Source organism: Oncorhynchus mykiss, chromosome 25 (genome assembly GCF_057628025.1).
Source record: "Oncorhynchus mykiss isolate SJ-2025 chromosome 25, ASM5762802v1, whole genome shotgun sequence".
Classification (NCBI taxonomy): Eukaryota; Metazoa; Chordata; class Actinopteri; order Salmoniformes; family Salmonidae; genus Oncorhynchus; species Oncorhynchus mykiss.
Genome location: NC_143046.1, coordinates 56,362,069 through 56,384,812, shown reverse-complemented (window position 1 = coordinate 56,384,812; position 22,744 = coordinate 56,362,069). Strand labels below are relative to the sequence as shown.

Here is a 22,744-nt window from a genome sequence, read left to right as displayed (position 1 = left end):
TCGAGGAAATGTCGGTAATATGTACATGTAGGTAGAGTTATTAAAGTGACTATGCATAGATAATAACAGAGTAGCAGTGGAGTAAAAGAGGGGGGGCAATGCAAATAGTCTGGGTAGCCATTTGATTAGATGTTCAGGAGTCTTATGGCTTGGGGGTAGAAGCTGTTTAGACGCCTCTTGGACCTAGACTTGGCGCTCCGGTACCGCTTGCCATGCGGTAGCAGACAGAACAGTCTATGACGAGGGCCTTCCTCTGAGACCACCTGGCATAGAGGTCCTGGATGGCAGGAAGCGTGGCCCCGGTGATGTACTGGGCCGTACGCACTACCCTCTGTAATGCCTTGCGGTCAGAGGCCGAGCAGTTGCCATACCAGGCAGTGATGCAACCAGTCAGGATGCTCTCAATGGTGCAGCTGTAGAACCTTTTGAGGATCTGAGGACCCATGCCAAATCTTTTCAGTCTACTGAGGGGGAATAGGTTTTGTCGTGCCCTCTTCAAAACTGTCTTGGTGTGCTTGGACCCCTTAATGATGGTGATGAAGTCGTGCCTGGCCGTGCAGTCATGAGTGAACGGGGAGTACAGGAGGGGACTGAGCACGCACCCCTGAGGGGCCCCTGTGTTGAGGATCAGCATGGCGGATATGTTGTTACCTACCCTTACCGCCTTGGGGCGGCCAGTCAGGAAGTCCAGGATCCAGTTGCAGAGGGAGGTGTTTAGTCCCAGGGTCCTTAGCTTAGTGATGAGCTTTGAGGGCACTATGGCGTTGAACGCTGAGTTGTAATCAATGAATAGCATTCTCACATAGGTGTGTTCCTTTTGCCCAGGTGGGAAAGGGCAGTGTAGATGCAATTGAGATTGCATCATCTGTGGATCTGTTAGGGCGGTATGCAAATGGGAGTGGGTCTAGGGTTTCTGGGATAATGGTGTTGATGTGAGCCATGACCAGCCTTTGAAAACACTTAATTTGTAGTAAATTGTAGTAAAATCTCTGTATACACTACTGCACATAACTGCTGCAGATGTGAACTGAAGGAGGAAGATAAATCTGGTGCAATACATTTTTTGTGGATGGTCCCTGACAAATATACTAATCAAATAAATTAGGACATATTGCATTTGATGTGGACATCTAACAATACTGCAAGGTACAAGTCCAGCAAAACAACACAGATGAATTAGCAAGGAAACTCTTTATCCACTATTTTAGCATTCATGACAAACGATCTGTCCAAATGGTCAAAATCCAATGCATATTTAGTGCACATCAAATTGAACAATCCATGTTTACTGCTGAAAAGGGTACGTGCAATGACTGTTCTGTGTGTGCACTGCAGCTGATCTACTGCAGTGACTTGATCGTGCCATTGACCACGTGTTGTTTACAACACATAAAAATGACCCCCAGTTCCTACTAACGATCGATAGGTGGCAGTGATGTAGCACCACAGAACGGGAGTCTATGGGCCAGTGGAGACAAAGGCGATGTTCGGTAATGGAAAATATTATCAAATCAACAAGGGGATTGCCTGGTAAATATCTACGACACGCTATTGGCAGTATAGAGCAGCTCTGGAGGCAGGGCAATAAATCTATCCTATAAAACAAGCGTTCTTTGTCCCTGATGGACTGACTTCTACTCCACAAACACATACTGGCAAAGGCTCTGTAGGGGGAAATGTTTATGCAAATGCACGCTTTTCAAGAAAATGCGTGATGAATTCAGAAAGCTGGGAGATATGGAAAGCTCTGTGTTTAAAGGGGGAAAATGAAGTGAAAATAGCATATACCTGGACATACAGCATGAAACATGAACAGCAATTGTGGTGTTCTTAACTGAGTGTTTATACGCAAATTATCTATGGGAATTTCCCTTCAGATTATTCTATTGGATTCTACAGTCAGGGTTGCGTTCAAGAGCCTCAGGAGTCAGGGTTTCTTTCTAGGTGCATTTGTATTAATTATCAGCTGAGACGCGGGATGGGCGGAGTTTGCGCATTTGAGAACATTCCTTTGGTCCCAAAGTGCAGCTCTACCCACCTGGTACACCAGGGTTGTTACATGAATTCGGGGGCCTTTTGAGATGTGTAACTTGGTGGATTTTTTGTTGTTGATTTCACCCAATTTTAACATGCTGTCATAAAGAAAACATGTTCAACTCAATTAAAAAACACGTTTTCCCATCTAAAGAGGTGAAATAATAAAATGACTAAAGTACGTGCCTATTAAATCCCAAATAAAGTAACAGGGTTGACGATTTCAGCTTAAATCAGCCATAAAACTCCTTGTGACAGGTGAAATGGAAGCTTGATGTGTGCAACAGGGAAGGGCAATTGAATGCAACCCCCCCCCCCCCCCACCAAAATGAAATTGTTAAACAATTTCTATCCTGTCTATCTATGGGTAACAGGGTTGACTTGTTATACTTGACCTACTCAGTTTTCCTCCACAAAACACCAGAAAATGTCCAAAAACAGTAGAAGCAACTCACCTGCTTTAAAAATAGTATTTGTCTATTAGATGTTCAATGTTTCTTTTGAAAAAAAATCTTTACAAAGGAATACTATATTAAAACGAGAGTTTAGTTCACGTGACAGGGTTGACCGTAAAATGAGGGAAAGTAAAAATGTGTACCTTAAAATGAATCAATAATCACATGAAATCAATAATAATCTTCAGAAATGACTTTGTCAAAAGCAACAAAATAACTAGGGCTTTAGAATGATGGTGACATGTTTGAGAAATGTTGGGGTTAAGGATTGGGATTAAAATCTTCCTGGAAGTCACAGAAGGTACACGGAGGGACATGTGAAAAAAGTATTTATTCATATTTAAAAAAAATCTGCTTTATTGAATTCTCCATGTGGTCTATATTAAAGGGCACTTCATTAAATATAACAGGCTTTTAAAATTCAATATTTGTGCACAATTTCTACTTAAAATATCAAAGGGAGGCAAAAGGCACTCATTTCGTGTAACGACCCACCAGGCAAGGTCAAATGAATGCATACTTTCAGTTTTAAATCCTAATGCAAGCCTACCTGACTTGGTTGGGGGGTGGAGGTGGGTTTGGTCCAACGGCAGGTGGAGGAAACAGAGACGGGTGATGCCACCACCTGGACTGAAGCAGGAGCCTGCAGAAGTAAACAATGTGGTCAATGGTCGCAATCAGGTTGCGACCAAAACAAAAGGCTGTATAACCACTTGCAAAACAATACAGAGGTTTCAATAGCTGCTCATCGCGTGCTTGTAATGTATTCAACTCAAGAAACATTTGTTTTCCACTTTTTATGTCCAGAACAGAGAAAATGTGAACATGTATTAGGTACAGTACACCATCATGTTCATGGAAATGGTTCTCTCCTACAAACGGTGGGCATCGAGGCATTCAGTTACTTTGAGCGCGGTATGATCGCCGGTGCCAATGTGCGCCGGTTCCAGTATATCCGAAACGGCCGGCCTCCTGGGCTTTTCACACACGACAGTGTCAAAGGTTTACCGAGAATGGTCCGCCAAACAAAAAACATCTGTCAAGAATCGTGCAAGCTAACAGGCAGTCCACAAAAAGGCAAATAATGGCGCAATACAAGAGTGGTGTGCAGAACGGCACCTCAGAACGCACAACTTGTCAGTCCTTGTCACGGATGGACTATTGCAGCAGACGACCACACCGGGTTCCACTCCTATCAGCTAAATACAAGAAGAAGCGGCTCCAGGGGGGACGCGATAACCAACACTGGACAATTGAGTGGAAAAACGTTGCCTGGTCTGACGAATCACGGTTCCTGTTTCGTCATGCTGATGGCAGAGCCAGGATTGGTGTAAGCAGGTGTCAATGGTACAGGCTGGTGGCGGTGGTGTAATGGTGTGGGGAATGTTTTCCTGGCACATGTTAGGTCCCTTGATACCAATTGAGCAACGTTTGAACGCCACACCTTGTAGAATCCATGCCCTAAAGAATTCAGGCTGTTCTGGAGGCAAAGGGGGATCCGATCCGGTACTAGATGGGGGGTGCACCTAATAAACTGGCTACTGAGTGTATCTCTATTATGTGTGGGAATACTTTGGGAACAAATTAAAATCACTTGGATCTGATTTGCTGGTGTTTTTATAGTATTTTATGTCCAACAAATCACCCACCACCAGTTGGGGAACCCTGTCCTAGTGCCTACCTGGTAGGAGTGCTCAGAGTGGACCTGCCCGAAGCACCCTGGGATGGAGGGGGCAGACTGGCTGAGCTGGCTGGGCTGGGGATTCACTTCTGTTGGGGAGTCTCCTCCAGCTCCTGCTCCTACCCCTGGTTCTCCTGGTCCTACCCCAGAGGTAGAGGGGCTGGAGGGGGAGGCACAGGCCAACCAGGGGGTGCTGGTGCTAGTGGTAGGGATAGGGGTGTGGGTGGAGACCCCAGGAGGTGGGGTGAGGGGCTGCAGCTCCCGCTGGTGGATCTCTGTGTAGTAGAAGTCCTCCTCGCTGCGGGAGCAACGCTCATGCTCAACACTCTGGCTGTGGAAGGGAAAACACTTTTGGTACATAGATTAATGCAACTGTTGATTTTTTGTATTCTTCTGCCACTACCACTGCTAGTAGAAGCACTCCCACATTCTAACAATACAAGTATTTTATAAAGCTTTGTGGATACATAATTGGAAATGTTATTGTCACTTACCCCAGGTGCAGGGTACGGATGTGACGTTTCATCCCCACGACAGACGTCAGAATCTTCCCACAGTTGGGCCACAGACACCTGTAGGCCACCTTCACTGAGTTCTGGAGAGAGGGAACACAAGTTCACAGTTATGCAAGGTTGATGGAACTGACTCAACTCTAAATGAAGAACAAATAGCTAATAGCTGATGTGTTTGCCAGTCAATTCTGGTAAATTTTAGCAAGGTTATTTCCGTGACTACCCTACCCTGCGTTTCCGTGGCGCAGGCTCATCAAACAGCACCTGCTCCAGCTCCATGTCCAATCCCTCATCAGTGGGTGTGGCCAGGCTGTGACCTTCTGTCTCTGTGATTGGCGGAGATGGGGCCGGGCTTCTGTAGCCACGGTCACAGCTCCAGTAGCCACTGCTGCCGCTGTCTGAGAGTTCCCCCGCCCCGCACTCCATGCCAGTAGAACCTGCTGTGTACACACACACACACACACACACACACACACACACACACACACACACACACACACACACACACACACACACACATATTAGATTAAACCTGCAATGATTAATGACAAAAAAATATATATATAATTAAGAGCTTATCAATCAATTAATATATCAATGAATTACCTATGACTGTGTCTCTGTGAGGTGGGCTCTGAACAACAGGGCTGCAGGACAGGCTGGTCAGAACGAGGGCTGCCATCATCTCATCCATATCCACTGACTCTGGACTCCTGGAGCTGGAGCAGAGAGAAAGGGGAGAGGGATTAGGTACATTCACACACGCACGCACACACACACACACACACACACACACACACACACACACACACACACACACACACACACACACACACACACACACACACACACACACACACACACACACACACACACACACACACACACACGTATACCCTGCTCCCATAAACATACACATGCCCAACCTCATACAGAACCTCCCACACTACATTATACTACCCTTACCTCCCCACACTACATTACACTACCCATACCTCCCCACACTACATTACACTACCCTTACCTCCCCACACTACATTACACTATCCTTACCCCCCCACACTAAATTACACTACCCTTACCTCCCCACACTACATTACACTACCCATACCTCCCCACACTACATTACACTACCCTTACCTCCCCACACTACATTACACTATCCTTACCCCCCCACACTAGATTACACTACCCTTACCTCCCCACACTACATTACACTACCCATACCTCCCCACACAAATTACACTACCCTTACCTCCCCACACTACATTACACTACCCTTACCTCCCCACACTACAGTACACTACCCATACCTCCCCACACTACATTACACTACCCATACCTCCCCACACAAATTACACTACCCTTACCTCCCCACACTACATTACACTACCCTTACCTCCCCACACTACAGTACACTACCCATACCTCCCCACACTACATTACACTACCCTTACCTCCCCACACTACATTACACTACCCTTACCTCCCCACACTACATTACACTACCCATACCTCCCCACACTACATTACACTACCCTTACCTCCCCACACTTCATTACACTATTCTTACCTCCCACACTACATTACACTACCCTTACCCCCCCCACACTAGATTACACTAACCTTACCTCCCCACACTACATTACACTACCCTTACCTCCCCACACTACATTACACTACCCATACCTCCCCACACTACATTACACTACCCTTACCTCCCCACACTACATTACACTACCCTTACCTCCCCACACTACATTACACTACCCATACCTCCCCACACTACATTACACTACCCTTACCTCCCCACACTTCATTACACTATTCTTACCTCCCACACTACATTGCACTACCCTTACCCCCCCACACTAGATTACACTACCCTTACCTCCCCACACTACCCTTACCTCCCACACTACATTACACTAACCTTAAGTCTCAAACTACATTACACTACCCTTACCTCCCCACACTACATTACACTAACCTTACCTCTCCACACTACATTACACTATCCTTACCTCCACACACTACATTACACTACCCGTACCTCCCCACACTACATTACACTACCCTTACCTCCACACACTACATTACACTACCCTTACCTCCCCACACTACATTACACTATCCTTACCCCCCCACACTAGATTACACTACCCTTACCTCCCCACACTACATTACACTACCCATACCTCCCCACACTACATTACACTACCCTTACCTCCCCACATTACACTACCCTTACCTCCCCACACTACATTACACTACCCTTACCTCCCCACATTACACTACCCTTACCTCCCCACACTACATTACACTATCCTTACCCCCCCACACTAGATTACACTACCCTTACCTCCCCACACTACATTACACTACCCATACCTCCCCACACTACATTACACTACCCTTACCTCCCCACACTACATTACACTACCCTTACCTCCCCACACTACATTACACTACCCTTACCTCCCCACATTACACTACCCTTACCTCCCCACACTACATTACACTACCCTTACCTCCCCACACTACATTACACTACCCTTACCTCCCCACACAACCCTTACCTCCCCACACTACATTACACTACCCTTACCTCCCCACACTACATTACACTACCCTTACCTCCCCACACTACATTGCACTACCCTTACCTCCCCACATTACACTACCCTTACCTCCCCACACTACATTACACTACCCTTACCTCCCCACATTACACTACCCTTACCTCCCCACACTACATTACACTACCCTTACCTCCCCACACAACCCTTACCTCCCCACACTACATTACACTATCCTTACCTCCTCACACTACATTACACTATCCTTACCTCCCCACACTACATTACACTACCCTTACCTCCCACACTACATTACACTACCCTTACCTCCTGGGCACATTGGGAACATCGATGCAGGAGGACACTTGGTATGGTTTCCTTGTGCTCTGTGTTGCAGCAGGAGGATGAGGAGGGACGGTGGGGGAGGTCCAGACGTCCTGTAGTTTCCTCAGGACATGCTGTCCCAGAGCAGGCAGCAGGATGGCCACCTCATTATCCACATGGTTGTGTTGCTCCACCACCCCTGTGCACTCACGCCCTCCACACAACACATACACCTGTGGAGGGAGGGAGGGTTTAGAGACAGTGACATGGTAAATCGGGGAGGGAGGGAGGGAGGGAGTGGGAGGGAGGGAGCGAGAGAGAGAGAGAGAGAGAGAGAGAGAGAGAGAGAGGGGCAAAGCGAGAGACAGACAGAGAGAGAGGGATAGAGAAGTACAATGACAAGTCAAAAACAACAAGTCAGAGTTAGTGTCAAGCTAGGGGGAGAGTGGTGCGAAAGACATAGAGAGACAGAGATAAAGAAAAAGAGAGACCGATATAAAAAAAGCGATGCCTTGAGGTAATCGTGCCACTGTGGCCATCAAACAGCCCAGTGGACAAAGGCAGAGTGACAGTGACAGAATGACAGTGGACTGCTGCCCAGCCTGTTCACCTGAGAGAGGAGTGAAATACTGTAGATGAGAAGAGATGGGATAAAGGCCAAGAGATACTGATTTACATCAACACTGAAAACGAGGGAAAGATAATGGGAACAGACAGTGACAGACAGACACATTGGCTGTTTTTCTCTCAAGCAGAAAACAGAAGGCTGAGACCACATTGGGATAGATACAGATCACCCTGTTGCAGGAGAACTTTCCTGCAATGCAGGAAATTGAAAATGTGTAGTGTATTTGAGGTTTAGGCTTCTAAATTTTGTAGTTTCCACTTTGAAATTTCAGACACATTTTTCGTAAGGGAAAATCATATCAACCCTTTCAAAAATGTCCATTAACTAAAGTAATTTCCTGTTGCTGCAGGATTCTTAAATTGGCTCAAATGAAGATCCTACATCTGTAGTAGTTATGAAAAGTTACATAAGAACAGTGCATTCCACTTTTTCTCCCTCCCTCTCTTCTCTCACCTACACTCTGTCGATCTAGCCCCTTCTCTCCTCTACCCTCATTCCTTTCCCACTCTCCCTTCTCACCCTCTCTCCCTCCATCCCCCTTCTCTCCCCACCGCTCCCTGTCTCCCCTCTCCCTCACCTTCTGTCCAGGGTGTAGTTTGAAGTTGAACCTGCTGAGATGCTGGGGCCCTGGTGGTCCCATAGTTGGGCTCCCCACACCCCCCTCAGGGTCCCCGTGGGCCCCTGTCTCCAGTGTGCTCTCCATGGATGGGCAGGAGGTACACAGCAATGCCCCTAGGGGGGAACGCTTCCCCAGACGAGTCTTGGGTAACATGGTTGGGAGTAACACTGTGTCTGTAGACTCAGAAGATCTATTGAGGTTTGGTTCTCTGGAACAATGGCAAAGACTGGTCGTAGAATAGGACGGAGTGAGAGAGAGGTACAGCTGAAAGAGAAGAAACAAGATTGGAGAAAACGTCTTCCGCGATACTTCTGCGATGCGAATTGAATCCAGCCCTTAGAAATTGACCATCTGCTTTCAATACATTATATAACAGAGAAAATCTTTGTGCTCCATTTCCTATTGTATTTCACGCTTCAAAGCCCTATAAAGTTGCCTTCATTGACATTGTCATATCTGTTCAGATGCATGTGTTGATGCCATGAACCTTGATGGATTGATTAAATGTGCGGGGAAGGCATTTTTGGTTACATTTTTGAACACCCGTCTCAGACCACAATCTACCCCTCTCCCCACCTCCTCTCCTTAAAAGCTCTTGGTTGAAATTGCTCCTGATCTTGGATAAGATTACCATATCCGCCAACCCTATCCTTGACCATTAGAGGGATAAAAACAAATTTGACCCCAAATCAGTGGGTAGAGGCGACCCCTTTTTTACACCACCCTCTGACTATATACTGTATGTGTAGTGGCTTGGGATTAGATGGCTCAAGCTAATAAAGCTACAACTAGTGTTGCACGGTATACTGAAACTTCTGTACTTTTTCGATACTAGAACACGAAAAACGGTTCGGTACTAGAATATTTGTTACTTTCGGTATTTCTGTCAAATGTGTCTCATGGATCAAGCCTGTCTATATCAGTGCAGCCGACCCCTTATCATAGCTCACCCTGCCTGCTCCACTTACTCACTGCTAGCCTGCACTGGGAGTCTGAGCTGCATCATGTTAGCTCCACTCACTCACTGCTAGCCTGCACTGGGAGTCTAGTCTGGGCTGCATTGTGTTAGCACCACACTCATGCTGCACAGAAGTTAACAGTCTTGGAGAAGGGCGCAATTTGGGGCGTTCCTGCATGTGGTCATTCTCGCATCTGCAGGAACACCTCTTGATACTTGTATTGTTACATTTTTAAGCTGGGACAGGTGGGGGCGCTCCAGTACAGTAGGTATCATAAGGGACATAGTCTTTTCACGCTACTTTGATACAAAGTGATTTTAGTAGCAGGTTAGGAGAGCATTTTCGCTAACCGTAACCCCTTTCCTAACCTTAACTACAGTTTCCTAACCTGCTACGTTAATTATCCTAACCTGATGCGTAAGTTCTCCTAACCTGCTACAAAAAAGTAACTTCAGTATCGAAGTGGCGTGAAAAGAGTGTTTCCCAGTAGCGACCTTCGCCCCTGCCCGTCGGGAACTGTTGACGGCAAGAGCAGGTGTTCGGAAGGCTGAAGCAAAGGACACTGTGTGCTAGCTAGCTAGTCCTACGTAAGACTCTGCTACACAGCAGGTGGGAGGTGACGAGCAAGCTAGCTAGTTCGCTAGCTAGTTCGCTAGCACACGGTGTAACTCCCGCTTCCCGCCTGCTGTGTACCGGAATAGCTAAAGGGAAGCAGGGGCAACACCGGTAGACAGTGGGTGTGTTCGAGCGGTAAGCCTAACAAAGCCGACTGTAGACAAAAGTTGGCGAATGATGTCAGGGAGGTGCATCTGCGATAGCCGAGTTGAAAACTGTAGTGCTTTTCAAACAGCAAGGCTCAGATCAACTCAACATGGCAGTGTCAACATAGATGCTATTGCTTATAAAAGTTTTTCTTTATAAATGTAGAAATAGACTTCTCTATACACCCCATATTCCACACTCACAGAATGAAAACATAGCGTGTGTGTGTACAATTAATTGGTTAGATATCAAATATCACTTTCATTTGTAGCCTATCACGTGTAGCTTTAGAATCGTGGCAAAGTTGTTTGCTGTTTCACAGTCATGTCTTTGGCCACGTTCGTGTGGGTCAAACAAAAACACCCTAATGATTGGTTGACAAATAGTCCCTCCCACAATGCAGGTGATGGTTGCATGGTGTAGTTGGTGAGAAGCAACCACAGTGACTTGAAGGCGACTTCATAAAAACTGTATGATATCACATGATTTTTGTAAAGTTAATGCAGTCGACATGTAGTTGCAAGTCAGAAAAATGTTATGTTATGCAACACATTTGAAAGGTGGTGACCAACATCTTGACAAAAGTGATCTGCTTGAATGCGCCCGGTGTTCTTCGCACCAACTGCACCTGCCTGTTGTTCTTCGCATCTGCCTGTTGGGCACTGCAGTTCTGTTAACAACAATGAGGGCAGGTGTTCGGCAAATGGGAGCGAAGGACACAGTGTGCTAGCTAGCTAGTCCTAGGAGGACTCCGGTACACAACATGTGGGCAGGGGAGACACTGTGTGTTAGCTAACTAGCAAGCTAGCTAGCACATGGTGTCACCCCCGCCTGCTGTGCACTAGAGTAGCTGGCGGAAGGCGGAGTCGACAATGTCCTTCGCCCCTGCTTGTCGGACACAGTATTCCCACTGTTCTGTGAATGAAGGTGAGGGAAGGTGTTCAGCAGGCAGGAGCGAAGGACACTGTTGAATGTGAAGGACACATTCCAAAGAGTCACACAATTGAAGTTGTTGTGCTCGAGGGGGGGAGGGGGGGGCGATCATGCAGGAACCAATGGGATGCTCGGGGAGGCATTTATGAAGGAACAAACGGGATGCTTAAGGGAAGGCCCACACACAGAAACGCCCTGAATTGCAGACTAATAGAATAATGCGACACAGCATGTAGAAATTTTCACTTTACAGTGACCAGGTTTACATTCACATCCATATCCCGTTATTATTCGGGATACTCAAGTACTCTGTTTTATAATCATCATGTTCTGTTTACAATAACCCCAAAAAGCTTGTATCCCAGTTATGAGAAACCCAGATAAGATGCCTGGGATATGCTGTTCTAAGACGGGATACTGTGGCATGTAAACGTCTCATCCCCTTTACTGTTGTTTTTGCGGTCTGCGCAGGCTCCATTTCTCAAATCACGTGTGTTGTGTGATGATGTTTTCATCCAATTGTCAAACAAATCACCATAATAATTCCATAATAATTTAGCATACTATCATTAATTTACTATAAATTAAATTACGTTTCTGCTTATAATTTCCGACATTTGCTAGGCCATTTGTTTGTCAACTATAGTTTGATAAATGCAGCTTCTCTTCTGTCATCATTTGTTGCCCCAGAAGACTAAATAAAGAATAATATCTTACATTGATAGAATGAATGCATTAGTAATCTAGTTAACACTGGTAAAGTTGTCTGTTTCGTTTAGGGACCAGGGAGAAAACACAAAAACTCCCCAAAACAGTGAAAAACGGAAATTAGGAAATGAAAAGCTGAGAAAAGGACAAAACACATTTCTGATAAGGCTTCCTTTCATCTTGGGTGCATATTTTATGTGGTTCAAATACTATCTGCTGATATAGTGTCAGAGATAACACATTACATGCACATTCCCATTTTCTCCAGCGATGCTGAAAGAAAGAAATCATTTTTCTCCGCTCCTGTTCCCGAGACAAAATGAACATCGGTTGTATAATTTCACTGCAAAAATGCACAATTCTGCAGGAGTTAATATGATATTAAATCAAATCAAATCAAATCAAATTTTATTTGTCACATACACATGGTTAGCAGATGTTAATGCGAGTGTAGCGAAATGCTTGTGCTTCTAGTTCCGACAATGCAGTAATAACAAGTAATCTAACTAACAATTCCAAAACTACTGTCTTGTACACAGTGTAAGGGGATAAAGAATATGTACATAAGGATATATGAATGAGTGATGGTACAGAGCAGCATAGGCAAGATACAGTAGATGGTATCGGGTACAGTATGTACAAATGAGATGAGTATGTAAACAAAGTGGCATAGTATAGTATAAAGTGGCTAGTGATACATGTATTACATAAGGATACCGTCGATGATATAGAGTACAGTATATACGTATGCATATGAGATGAATAATGTAGGGTAAGTAACATTTATATAAGGTAGCATTGTTTAAAGTGGCTAGTGATATATTTACATCATTTCCCATCAATTCCCATTATTAAAGTGGCTGGAGTTGAGTCAGTGTCAGTGTGTTGGCAGCAGCCACTCAGTGTTAGTGGTGGCTGTTTAACAGTCTGATGGCCTTGAGATAGAAGCTGTTTTTCAGTCTCTCGGTCCCAGCTTTGATGCACCTGTACTGACCTCGCCTTCTGGATGATAGCGGGGTGAACAGGCAGTGGCTCGGGTGGTTGATGTCCTTGATGATCTTTATGGCCTTCCTGTGACATCGGGTGGTGTAGGTGTCCTGGAGGGCAGGTAGTTTGCCCCCGGTGATGCGTTGTGCAGACCTCACTACCCTCTGGAGAGCCTTACGGTTGAGGGCGGTGCAGTTGCCATACCAGGCGGTGATACAGCCCGCCAGGATGCTCTCGATTGTGCATCTGTAGAAGTTTGTGAGTGCTTTTGGTGACAAGCCGAATTTCTTCAGCCTCCTGAGGTTGAAGAGGCGCTGCTGCGCCTTCTTCACGATGCTGTCTGTGTGAGTGGACCAATTCAGTTTGTCTGTGATGTGTATGCCGAGGAACTTAAAACTTGCTACCCTCTCCACTACTGTTCCATCGATGTGGATAGGGGGGTGTTCCCTCTGCTGTTTCCTGAAGTCCACAATCATCTCCTTAGTTTTGTTGACGTTGAGTGTGAGGTTGTTTTCCTGACACCACACTCCGAGGGCAATCACCTCCTCCCTGTAGGCCGTCTCATCGTTGTTGGTAATCAAGCCTACCACTGTTGTGTCGTCCGCAAACTTGATGATTGAGTTGGAGGCGTGCGTGGCCACGCAGTCGTGGGTGAACAGGGAGTACAGGAGAGGGCTCAGAACGCAACCTTGTGGGGCCCCAGTGTTGAGGATCAGCGGGAGGAGATGTTGTTGCCTACCCTCACCACCTGGGGGCGGCCCGTCAGGAAGTCCAGTACCCAGTTGCACAGGGCGGGGTCGAGACCCAGGGTCTCGAGCTTGATGACGAGCTTGGAGGGTACTATGGTGTTGAATGCCGAGCTGTAGTCGATGAACAGCATTCTCACATAGGTATTCCTCTTGTCCAGATGGGTTAGGGCAGTGTGCAGTGTGGTTGAGATTGCATCGTCTGTGGACCTATTTGGGCGGTAAGCAAATTGGAGTGGGTCTAGGGTGTCAGGTAGGGTGGAGGTGATATGGTCCTTGACTAGTCTCTCAAAGCACTTCATGATGACGGATGTGAGTGCTACGGGGCGGTAGTCATTTAGCTCAGTTACCTTAGCTTTCTTGGGAACAGGAACAATGGTGGCCCTCTTGAAGCATGTGGGAACAGCAGACTGGTATAGGGATTGATTGAATATGTCCGTAAACACACCGGCCAGCTGGTCTGCGCATGCTCTGAGGGCGCGGCTGGGGATGCCATCTGGGCCTGCAGCCTTGCGAGGGTTAACACGTTTAAATGTCTTACTCACCTCGGCTGCAGTGAAGGAGAGACCGCATGTTTTCGTTGCAGGCCGTGTCAGTGGCACTGTATTGTCCTCAAAGCGGGCAAAAAAGTTATTTAGTCTGCCTGGGAGCAAGACATCCTGGTCCGTGACTGGGCTGGGTTTCTTCCTGTAGTCCGTGATTGACTGTAGACCCTGCCACATGCCTCTTGTGTCTGAGCCGTTGAATTGAGATTCTACTTTGTCTCTGTACTGGCGCTTAGCTTGTTTGATAGCCTTGCGGAGGGAATAGCTGCACTGTTTGTATTCGGTCATGTTACCAGACACCTTGCCCTGATTAAAAGCAGTGGTTCGCGCTTTCAGTTTCACACGAATGCTGCCATCAATCCACGGTTTCTGGTTAGGGAATGTTTTAATCATTGCTATGGGAACGACATCTTCAACGCACGTTCTAATGAACTCGCACACCGAATCAGCGTATTCGTCAATGTTGTTATCTGACGCAATACGAAACATCTCCCAGTCCACGTGATGGAAGCAGTCTTGGAGTGTGGAGTCAGCTTGGTCGGACCAGCGTTGGACAGACCTCAGCGTGGGAGCCTCTTGTTTTAGTTTCTGTCTGTAGGCAGGGATCAACAAAATGGAGTCGTGGTCAGCTTTTCCGAAAGGGGGGCGGGGCAGGGCCTTATATGCGTCGCGGAAGTTAGAGTAACAATGGTCCAAGGTCTTTCCTCCCCTGGTTGCGCAATCGATATGCTGATAAAATTTGGGGAGTCTTGTTTTCAGATTAGCCTTGTTAAAATCCCCAGCTACAATGAATGCAGCCTCCGGATAAATTGTTTCCAGTTTGCAGAGAGTTAAATAAAGTTCGTTCAGAGCCATCGATGTGTCTGCTTGGGGGGGGATATATACGGCTGTGATTATAATCGAAGAGAATTCTCTTGGTAGATAATGCGGTCTACATTTGATTGTGAGGAATTCTAAATCAGGTGAACAGAAGGATTTGAGTTCCTGTATGTTTCTTTCATCGCACCATGTCACGTTAGTCATAAGGCATACGCCCCCGCCCCTCTTTTTACCAGAAAGATGTTTTTTCCTGTCTGCGCGATGCGTGGAGAAACCTGTTGGCTGCACCGCTTCGGATAGCGTCTCTCCAGTAAGCCACGTTTCCGTGAAGCAAAGAACGTTACAGTCTCTGATGTCCCTCTGGAATGCTACCCTTGCTCGGATTTCATCAACCTTGTTGTCAAGAGACTGGACATTGGCAAGAAGAATGCTAGGGAGTGGTGCGCGCTGTGCCCGTCTCCGGAGTCTGACCAGAAGACCGCCTCGTTTCCCTCTCTTTCGGAGTCGTTTTTTTGGGTCGCTGCATAGGATCCACTCCGTTGTCCTGTTTGTAAGGCAGAACACAGGATCCGCGTCGCGAAAAACATATTCTTGGTCGTACTGATGGTGAGTTGATGCTGATCTTATATTCAGTAGTTCTTCTCGACTGTATGTAATGAAACCTAAGATGACCTGGGGTACTAATGTAAGAAATAACACGTAAAAAAACAAAAAACTGCATAGTTTCCTAGGAACGCGAAGCGAGGCGGCCATCTCTGTCGGCGCCGGAAGCTCACACTACATGTGAGCGGTTATAGGCCTAGAGTCAGTGTCCAGATTTCAGTTACTCTTCCATTTAACCAATATGAACTTAAATCAGGAATATTCTGTTCATTCATGGATACAGGGATACTCATGAGCAGGATATCAAAGGTGCATGTAAACAGCATATCCCGACTAAAATGTTAAGCGGGATATGAGCTGCTATCTGGAATACTGTGTGCATGTAAACGTGGTCAGTAGATGAAGATACTGGTAGCTTACAGCTTTGTAGGCTTCCCTTGCTAGCTGACAGCTAAAGCTAATATCAATCCACTACCCAAGTACTTTGGTTGCAGTGGTGTAAAGTGTTTTAGTAAAAATACTTTAAAGTACTACTTAAGTAATTTTGGGGGGTATCTGTACTTTACTTTTTATATTTTTGCCAACTTTTACTTCACTACATTCCTAAAGATAATAATGTACTTTTTACTCCATACACTTTCCCTGACACCCAAAAGTTTTTGTTGCATTTTGACAGGAAAATGATCCAATTCACACACTTATCAAGAGAACATCCCTGGTCATCCCTACTGCCTCTGATCTGGCGGACTCACTAAACACAAATGCTTCGTTTGTAAATGATGTCTGAGCGTTGGAGTGTGCCCCCTGGCTATCTGCCAATAAAAAAACAACAACATTGTTTAATCTAAGGAATTTCAAATGGTTTGTACTTTTACTTTCACATTTGATACTTAAGTACATTTTAGCAATTCCATTTACTTTTGATACTTAAGTATATTTAAAACCAAATACTTTTAGACTTTTACTCAAGTAGTATTTTACTGGGTGACTTTCACTTTTACTTGAGTCATTTTCTATTAAGGTATCTTCACTTTGACTCAAGTATGAAAATGTAGTACTTTTTCCACCACTGTTTGGTTGTGAATCACATAACTATACAAAAATGATACATTTCTTAAAAATAGTATTTGATAGGCTGAAATATTATTTTAGGACTTTTCTCAGCACTTAAAAAATGTGCAAACCACAATGCTAAATATGCTTATTTCAAAGACGATTGCCACCAAAAAAATTAGTCATTCAATTATTTGGTCTCTCTCTCACATCTCTCCCAAAGAATATCAGCAAATGAAGTCATTACTGGTTAAAGAGACAGTGCACATTTTGATAAAAGAGGCTACTTCAATGCAAAAGATGCCCAAAGATTGTTGTGGTATCGTTTTGGTATCGAGTATTGTGATACTAAACATTGTATCGATATCGAAGTCAAAATTCCGGTATCGTGACAACACTAATTGGAACACAAAAATGTCCCATGATGACCTATTTTGGAGCCCTTCCATTTTGGACACTGTTGTTCATCATTAGATTTGTCTTGATACTTATTTAAAGAGAGGAAGGGCTGGTTGCTGGTCAGACCATCTACACACAGAGCTAAAGTTAGCTGCAATTCAACATCCCAATGGAATGTTTAGGCCTACCTTAGGTTTTAACATACAATTACGTAACAGTAGCCTGTAAATATTCTCTTCAAACCAGACAGAATATGAATTACATAGTTATTACAAAAGAGTGCACCACTAATGACTCTTTCCACTTGTTGAATTTCATGTTATTCAAGTTACCCTGCAAAGCAGTCAAAATACATGATTATGTCAAAATACTTTGTATTTACCCTGCTTAGGAAAAAAGGCTAAAAGTCAAGACACTGCTCCAATGATAGTCTCCAAACAGTCTCCAATAAGTCCCCAATAAGTTTCCAATCAGTGTCCAATCAGTCTCCAAACAGTCTCCAAACAGTCTCCAATAAGCTGGGGTGGGATTCTTCAATAATACTCTCCCAATAATTACTGAACGTTCCCCTGCAAAGCGGAGGACTCATTCTACCACCAATCACGCTTCCTGTCTCATGTAGTCAATAAAATCACTATTTGGATGTCATCATGAAACTGATGCAAGTCTCAATACCAGAGAGCAAGACAGACACAGTGAGTCATCCTTTCTACAGAGTACAGAAGAAGAATTTACAGGTGGGAAAGATTTGGGGTGGGGGGTGTGGAGTGGAGTGCAGGGTGGGGGAGAGAGGAGGGTGTGTGTGTGTGTGTGTGTGTGTGTGTGTGTGTGTGTGTGTGTGTAAGCAACACCAACGCCACCAGGGAAGCCAAAGACTGAGTAGTACAGATACTAATCACAAATCAAATGTATTGGTCACATGCACCTAATACAACAGGTGTAGACTTTACAGTGAAAGGCTTACTTATGAGCCCATTCCCAACAATGCAGAGGTAAAAAGTAAGACAAATATTTTCTAAATAAAAAAGGAAATAGAAACACAATAAAAACATTAACAAGGCTATACAGTTGAAGTCGGAAGTTTGCATACACTTAGGTTGGACTCATTAAAAACGTGTTTTTCAACCACTCCAAATGATGTGGATATATTGAAGCAACATCTCAAGACATCCGTCAGGAAGTTCAAGCTTGGTCGCAAATGGGTCTTCCAAATGGACAATGACCCCAAGCATACTTCCAAAGTTGTGGCAAAATGGCTTAAGGACAACAAAGTCAAGGTATTGGAGTGGCCATCACAAAGCCCTGACCTCAATCCTGTAGAATATTTGTGGGAAGAACTGAAAAAGCGTGTGCGAGCAAGGAGGCCTACAATCCTGACTCAGTTACACCAGCTCTGTCAGGAGGAATGGGTCAAAATTCACCCAACTTATTGTGGGAAGCTTGTGGAAGGGTATCCAAAACATTTGACCCAAGTTACAATTTAAACAATTTAAAAGCAATGCTACCAAATACTAATTGAGTGTATGTAAACTTCTGACCCACTGGGAATGTGATGAAAGAAATAAAAGTGTATAAAACTGTACATAGAAGGAGTACCAGTACTGAGTCAATGTGCAGGGGTACGAGGTAGCTGAGGTAATTGAGGTAATACAGTATGTACATGTGGGTAGGGGTCTGTTGCTGAGAATTTTCCTGCACTGCAGGAAATGCAAACTTGTAGTGTATTTGAGTTTTTAAAAGGCTTCTAAAGTTTGTAATTTCCACTTTGAAATTTCAGACTCGATTTGACCGAATGAAAAGTTGATCAACCTCTACAAAAATGTGCATTAATTATAATCCGCATAATAATTCACATTTTCCTGCTGTAGCAAGATGGCTCAAATTAAGATCCAAATCTGTATGAAAGAAAACATTTGAGAGACTAGGAGAATGAGAGTGAGAAGGAGACGTCTCTCAAGGTCTGGTTGGCAACTGCCATAAAAAAAACTCAAATTACAGTCAGGTTTTTTCTCTCCATCCCCCTCCTTGATTCCAGTAATGGTTGACTCATTGTTGTAATAGTGAACTGATCTGATCGTAACAGCATTTCCTTTGATTGCACAACATTGGCCTTCTGTGTTACAGTAGCTCTCTACTGTACATGCCACAATCCCCAGTTACAGACGGCATACTTTATTTATTTGACCTGTATTTAACTAGGCAAGTCAGTTAAGAACAAATTCTTATTTACAATGACAGCCTACTGTCAGGGGCAGAACAACAGATTTTTACCTTGTCAGCTTGGGGATTTGATCCAGCAAGCTTTTGATTACTGACCCAACGCTCTAACCACTAGGCTACCTGCCGCCCCAGCCCATACTGTCAGGAATACTAGGTAAAAAACACATCCTAAAAGATGTTTGTAATTCTGACCAGAATGTGATTATTATTATTTAACTATGCAAGTCAGTTAAGAACAAACTCTTATTTACAACGATGTCCTACACCAGCCAAACCCGGACCAATTGTGTGCCACCCTACGGGACTCCCAATCACGGCCAGTTGCAATGCAGCCTGGAATCAAACCAGGGTGTCTGTAGTGACACCTCTAGCACTGAGATGCAGTGCCTTAGACTGCTGCGCCACAAGGATACCTAGGAGGGCAAGGGGGGCGCAAATCCCCTTGAATGACAGATGAGGCCCCTTTTATTTTTATTTATTTAACCTTTATTTAACTACCTATGCATGTGCATGCAAATGTAATCCTCTACTTTCTTAATATTTGTTTCTAAATATTATTTTCAGGAAAGCAATATTGTTTTATTTCAAATCAGTTTGCTCTGAAGAGTATGTCCTTGTAGGCGACTGTATTGTCCATGACAGACAGGTGGGGGTGTTCGTTTAATTTGGAACACACATTTTTATTCATATTTACCACTGTAACAGTTCACCACTGCATTTTAAAGAAATAGAATCGGCAAATTAGCATTATTTGGAGCCCCCCAAAGTTTGGCTTTTGTCCCCGCAGGAGGCCTTTTGCCTTTTGGTAGCCCATCATTGTAAATAAGAATGTGTTCTTAACTGACTTGCCTAGTTAAATAAAGGTTAAATAAAATAAAATAAAAAATAGCTTTATTATCACTGTCATCATCATCATTCTCATCAGTGTATATCTCCACAACTTTACTATTACTTCATGTAATAACATGATAATAACAACGCAGCATAATAACGTTGACCAGGGGGTGAATGGGAAGCTTTAATTCAAGGTGTCAATCAATGTCATCATCATTGCATTTAGAAGCGTTGTGCTTACAAAAACATCACTCTGAAGGAGTGTCCACCCCCTATCGGTAAAGAGTGGTATAACCACGCATGCCCGCACTAACTGCCCATTGTGTATTTTCCCTTACCAAAACAACTTCTAGGTGAGCTTACTAACCATGGCGTTACATCAAAAAAAATACCATGAAAATACCACCATGTTATCCCTAATGCAGCAATATCCTCACTACAACACTTTTAATGTAAATATTTTATTCACTATAATGCATAATAATTGTTTTATTAGTATACATGTTTTTTGCATGTTTTACAGGTTCCACAATAATAGAATCATCTTGGAAGTTAAAAGGAATAAATTCATTAACAAGGTTATTGTAACAAAGGAGCACTGCGCACAAGAGAGTTTAGGATGCAAAACATGACTTTTACAGTAGCCCAGCCTACATTCTGATACTCTGTTATGTTTTAAAAGAAAATGTCCGTACAGCACTACTCAGCATTGCTTCATTGAAGAATGATTGATGGCCCACAAATAAAAACAGTGAGTCTGTTTTGACTGCGTCCTCCTAATATTCTTTGCCACTCGACAGTTGATCAACATGGTCATCTAAAAATGAGCCCCAATACATTTTGCAGCGATCAGATCAACACGTTTTTTTTGTTGTTGTATACCCTTACAATCGAGTCCTTATGCAATACAGAATAAATCTACTAGAACGTTGACAAGCATCGTTGAAAAATGCATCATAAACAGCACTTTTCTTTGAGAAAAACAACCCAAAGTTTCAATGGGTACAGTGCACTTACCTCCGCCAATTTTTTAACACACCCCCTTCCTTCAAGCTCGCTTTAACCGGCTGTAACTTGAAATGCTATTTTCTGTGCCTGGAAAAAGGGTTGTATGCTGGTTATATCCAAACCCGATATGGAGTCAGTGGCAGGATTGGAATGGAGCTTTTCTTCTGCTAAAACAGTCTCAAGTAAATACCATACAATGCCCTTGGACGCCAATAACCGTGTACTTTACTCGTAGCCTCAATCGGATAGATAAATCAACGGCGGTGACACCATTTTAGTGTGGAAATATAGCTGCAGGTGTCAAGTTTTGATATTAAGACACGACATTCAATTCCGGGTTTTCTTAAACTCTATATTCAGCGGGGTTTTCAGGTCTTCTAGTAAACAAGCTAACCATGTGGTAAAGATGTCCGCGTTCATTGGTCAAACCCAGTTTTTCAAGACACACGTCCCACAAATCTCACTTGTTTACAGTGGCCTGTAGTTGGGCGTGCTTGAGTGGAGGGGAGCTCACAATGGACGTACAGTAACTAAACCAGGTTACATTGTTGTATCTCTGCCCTGCTGCAGAAAGCAAATAACTACGTTTAACGTTGCTTCAGTGCTAGCTGGTCATAGGCTACTGGGGATGTTTGAAATGAATGAATGGAGAAAGACAGGCCTACTGATTATAAATATATGTTATCTACTATTAGTTTTATTCGGCCTACAGTGTTGTTATTGTCATATCATACCCCTCCACAACATGAACAATGTTGCTACTTGTATGTAGCGACGTCATCATAATCTCAGTATTGATCAGCGTTCGACAAGACATTGCAGCGTTTGACAAAACGAGTCGGGTGAGATTTGCTGTGACTGACACAGTAGGCTAAATGCAGCCCACACTGCCTCCGTTTACACTAATGATAAGGTGTTGTGAGTTTTCCTTTTCTTGAGGTGAAAACAACAAATACCTACTGTATGTGCAGTTTGGTATGCGGATTGCTTGTGTGGGCGGGGAGTCCCCAATATGGATTACATAACATAGGCTACAGCAGCAATATAGACGCAGGGATGATGTTTGTACAGCAAAATAGATGCAGGGATGATGATTGTACAGCAATATAGATGCAGGGATGATGTTTCTATGTCTTTCATTTTTTTTCCACCTAAAGATTTAACGTCCCCATGCCACCTCTGCATGGCAAGCGCATGCTCTACGTTCGGGTGAACATGTGGTCGGTCGGGCGAATATATATACGCGCACGGCCGAACGCGTTCACTCACACACACACAGACTGAACAGCTGCATTGAGAGAGCATAGGCTAACGCACGGTGGGTGTGTGGGTGAGT

General features: G+C 44.4%; 1 protein-coding gene across 6 annotated transcripts in view; it reads right to left on the bottom strand.

Annotated features, from left to right (window-relative positions):
* LOC110504187 (zinc finger protein 395) overlaps positions 1 to 21,826 on the bottom strand; it is a 29,790-nt gene extending 7,964 nt beyond the window's left edge. The window contains exons 1-8 of one of the 6 annotated variants that reach the window (XM_036962428.2): positions 21,418 to 21,826; positions 8,791 to 9,096; positions 7,589 to 7,818; positions 5,289 to 5,401; positions 4,911 to 5,122; positions 4,665 to 4,765; positions 4,171 to 4,501; positions 3,040 to 3,132 (exon numbers count right to left, since the gene is read on the bottom strand). In XM_036962428.2, the coding sequence (XP_036818323.2) occupies positions 3,040 to 3,132; positions 4,171 to 4,501; positions 4,665 to 4,765; positions 4,911 to 5,122; positions 5,289 to 5,401; positions 7,589 to 7,818; positions 8,791 to 8,985 (1,275 nt within the window). In that variant the 5' untranslated portion in view covers positions 8,986 to 9,096; positions 21,418 to 21,826. Of the gene's footprint in view, positions 1 to 3,039; positions 3,133 to 4,170; positions 4,502 to 4,664; positions 4,766 to 4,910; positions 5,123 to 5,288; positions 5,402 to 7,588; positions 7,819 to 8,790; positions 9,097 to 17,728; positions 17,974 to 21,417 lie in introns of those variants that run through there. The other 5 variants (XM_036962429.2, XM_036962430.2, XM_090220595.1 and 2 more) reach the window with 5 other exon arrangements.
* Positions 21,827 to 22,744: the final 918 nt, after the last annotated feature.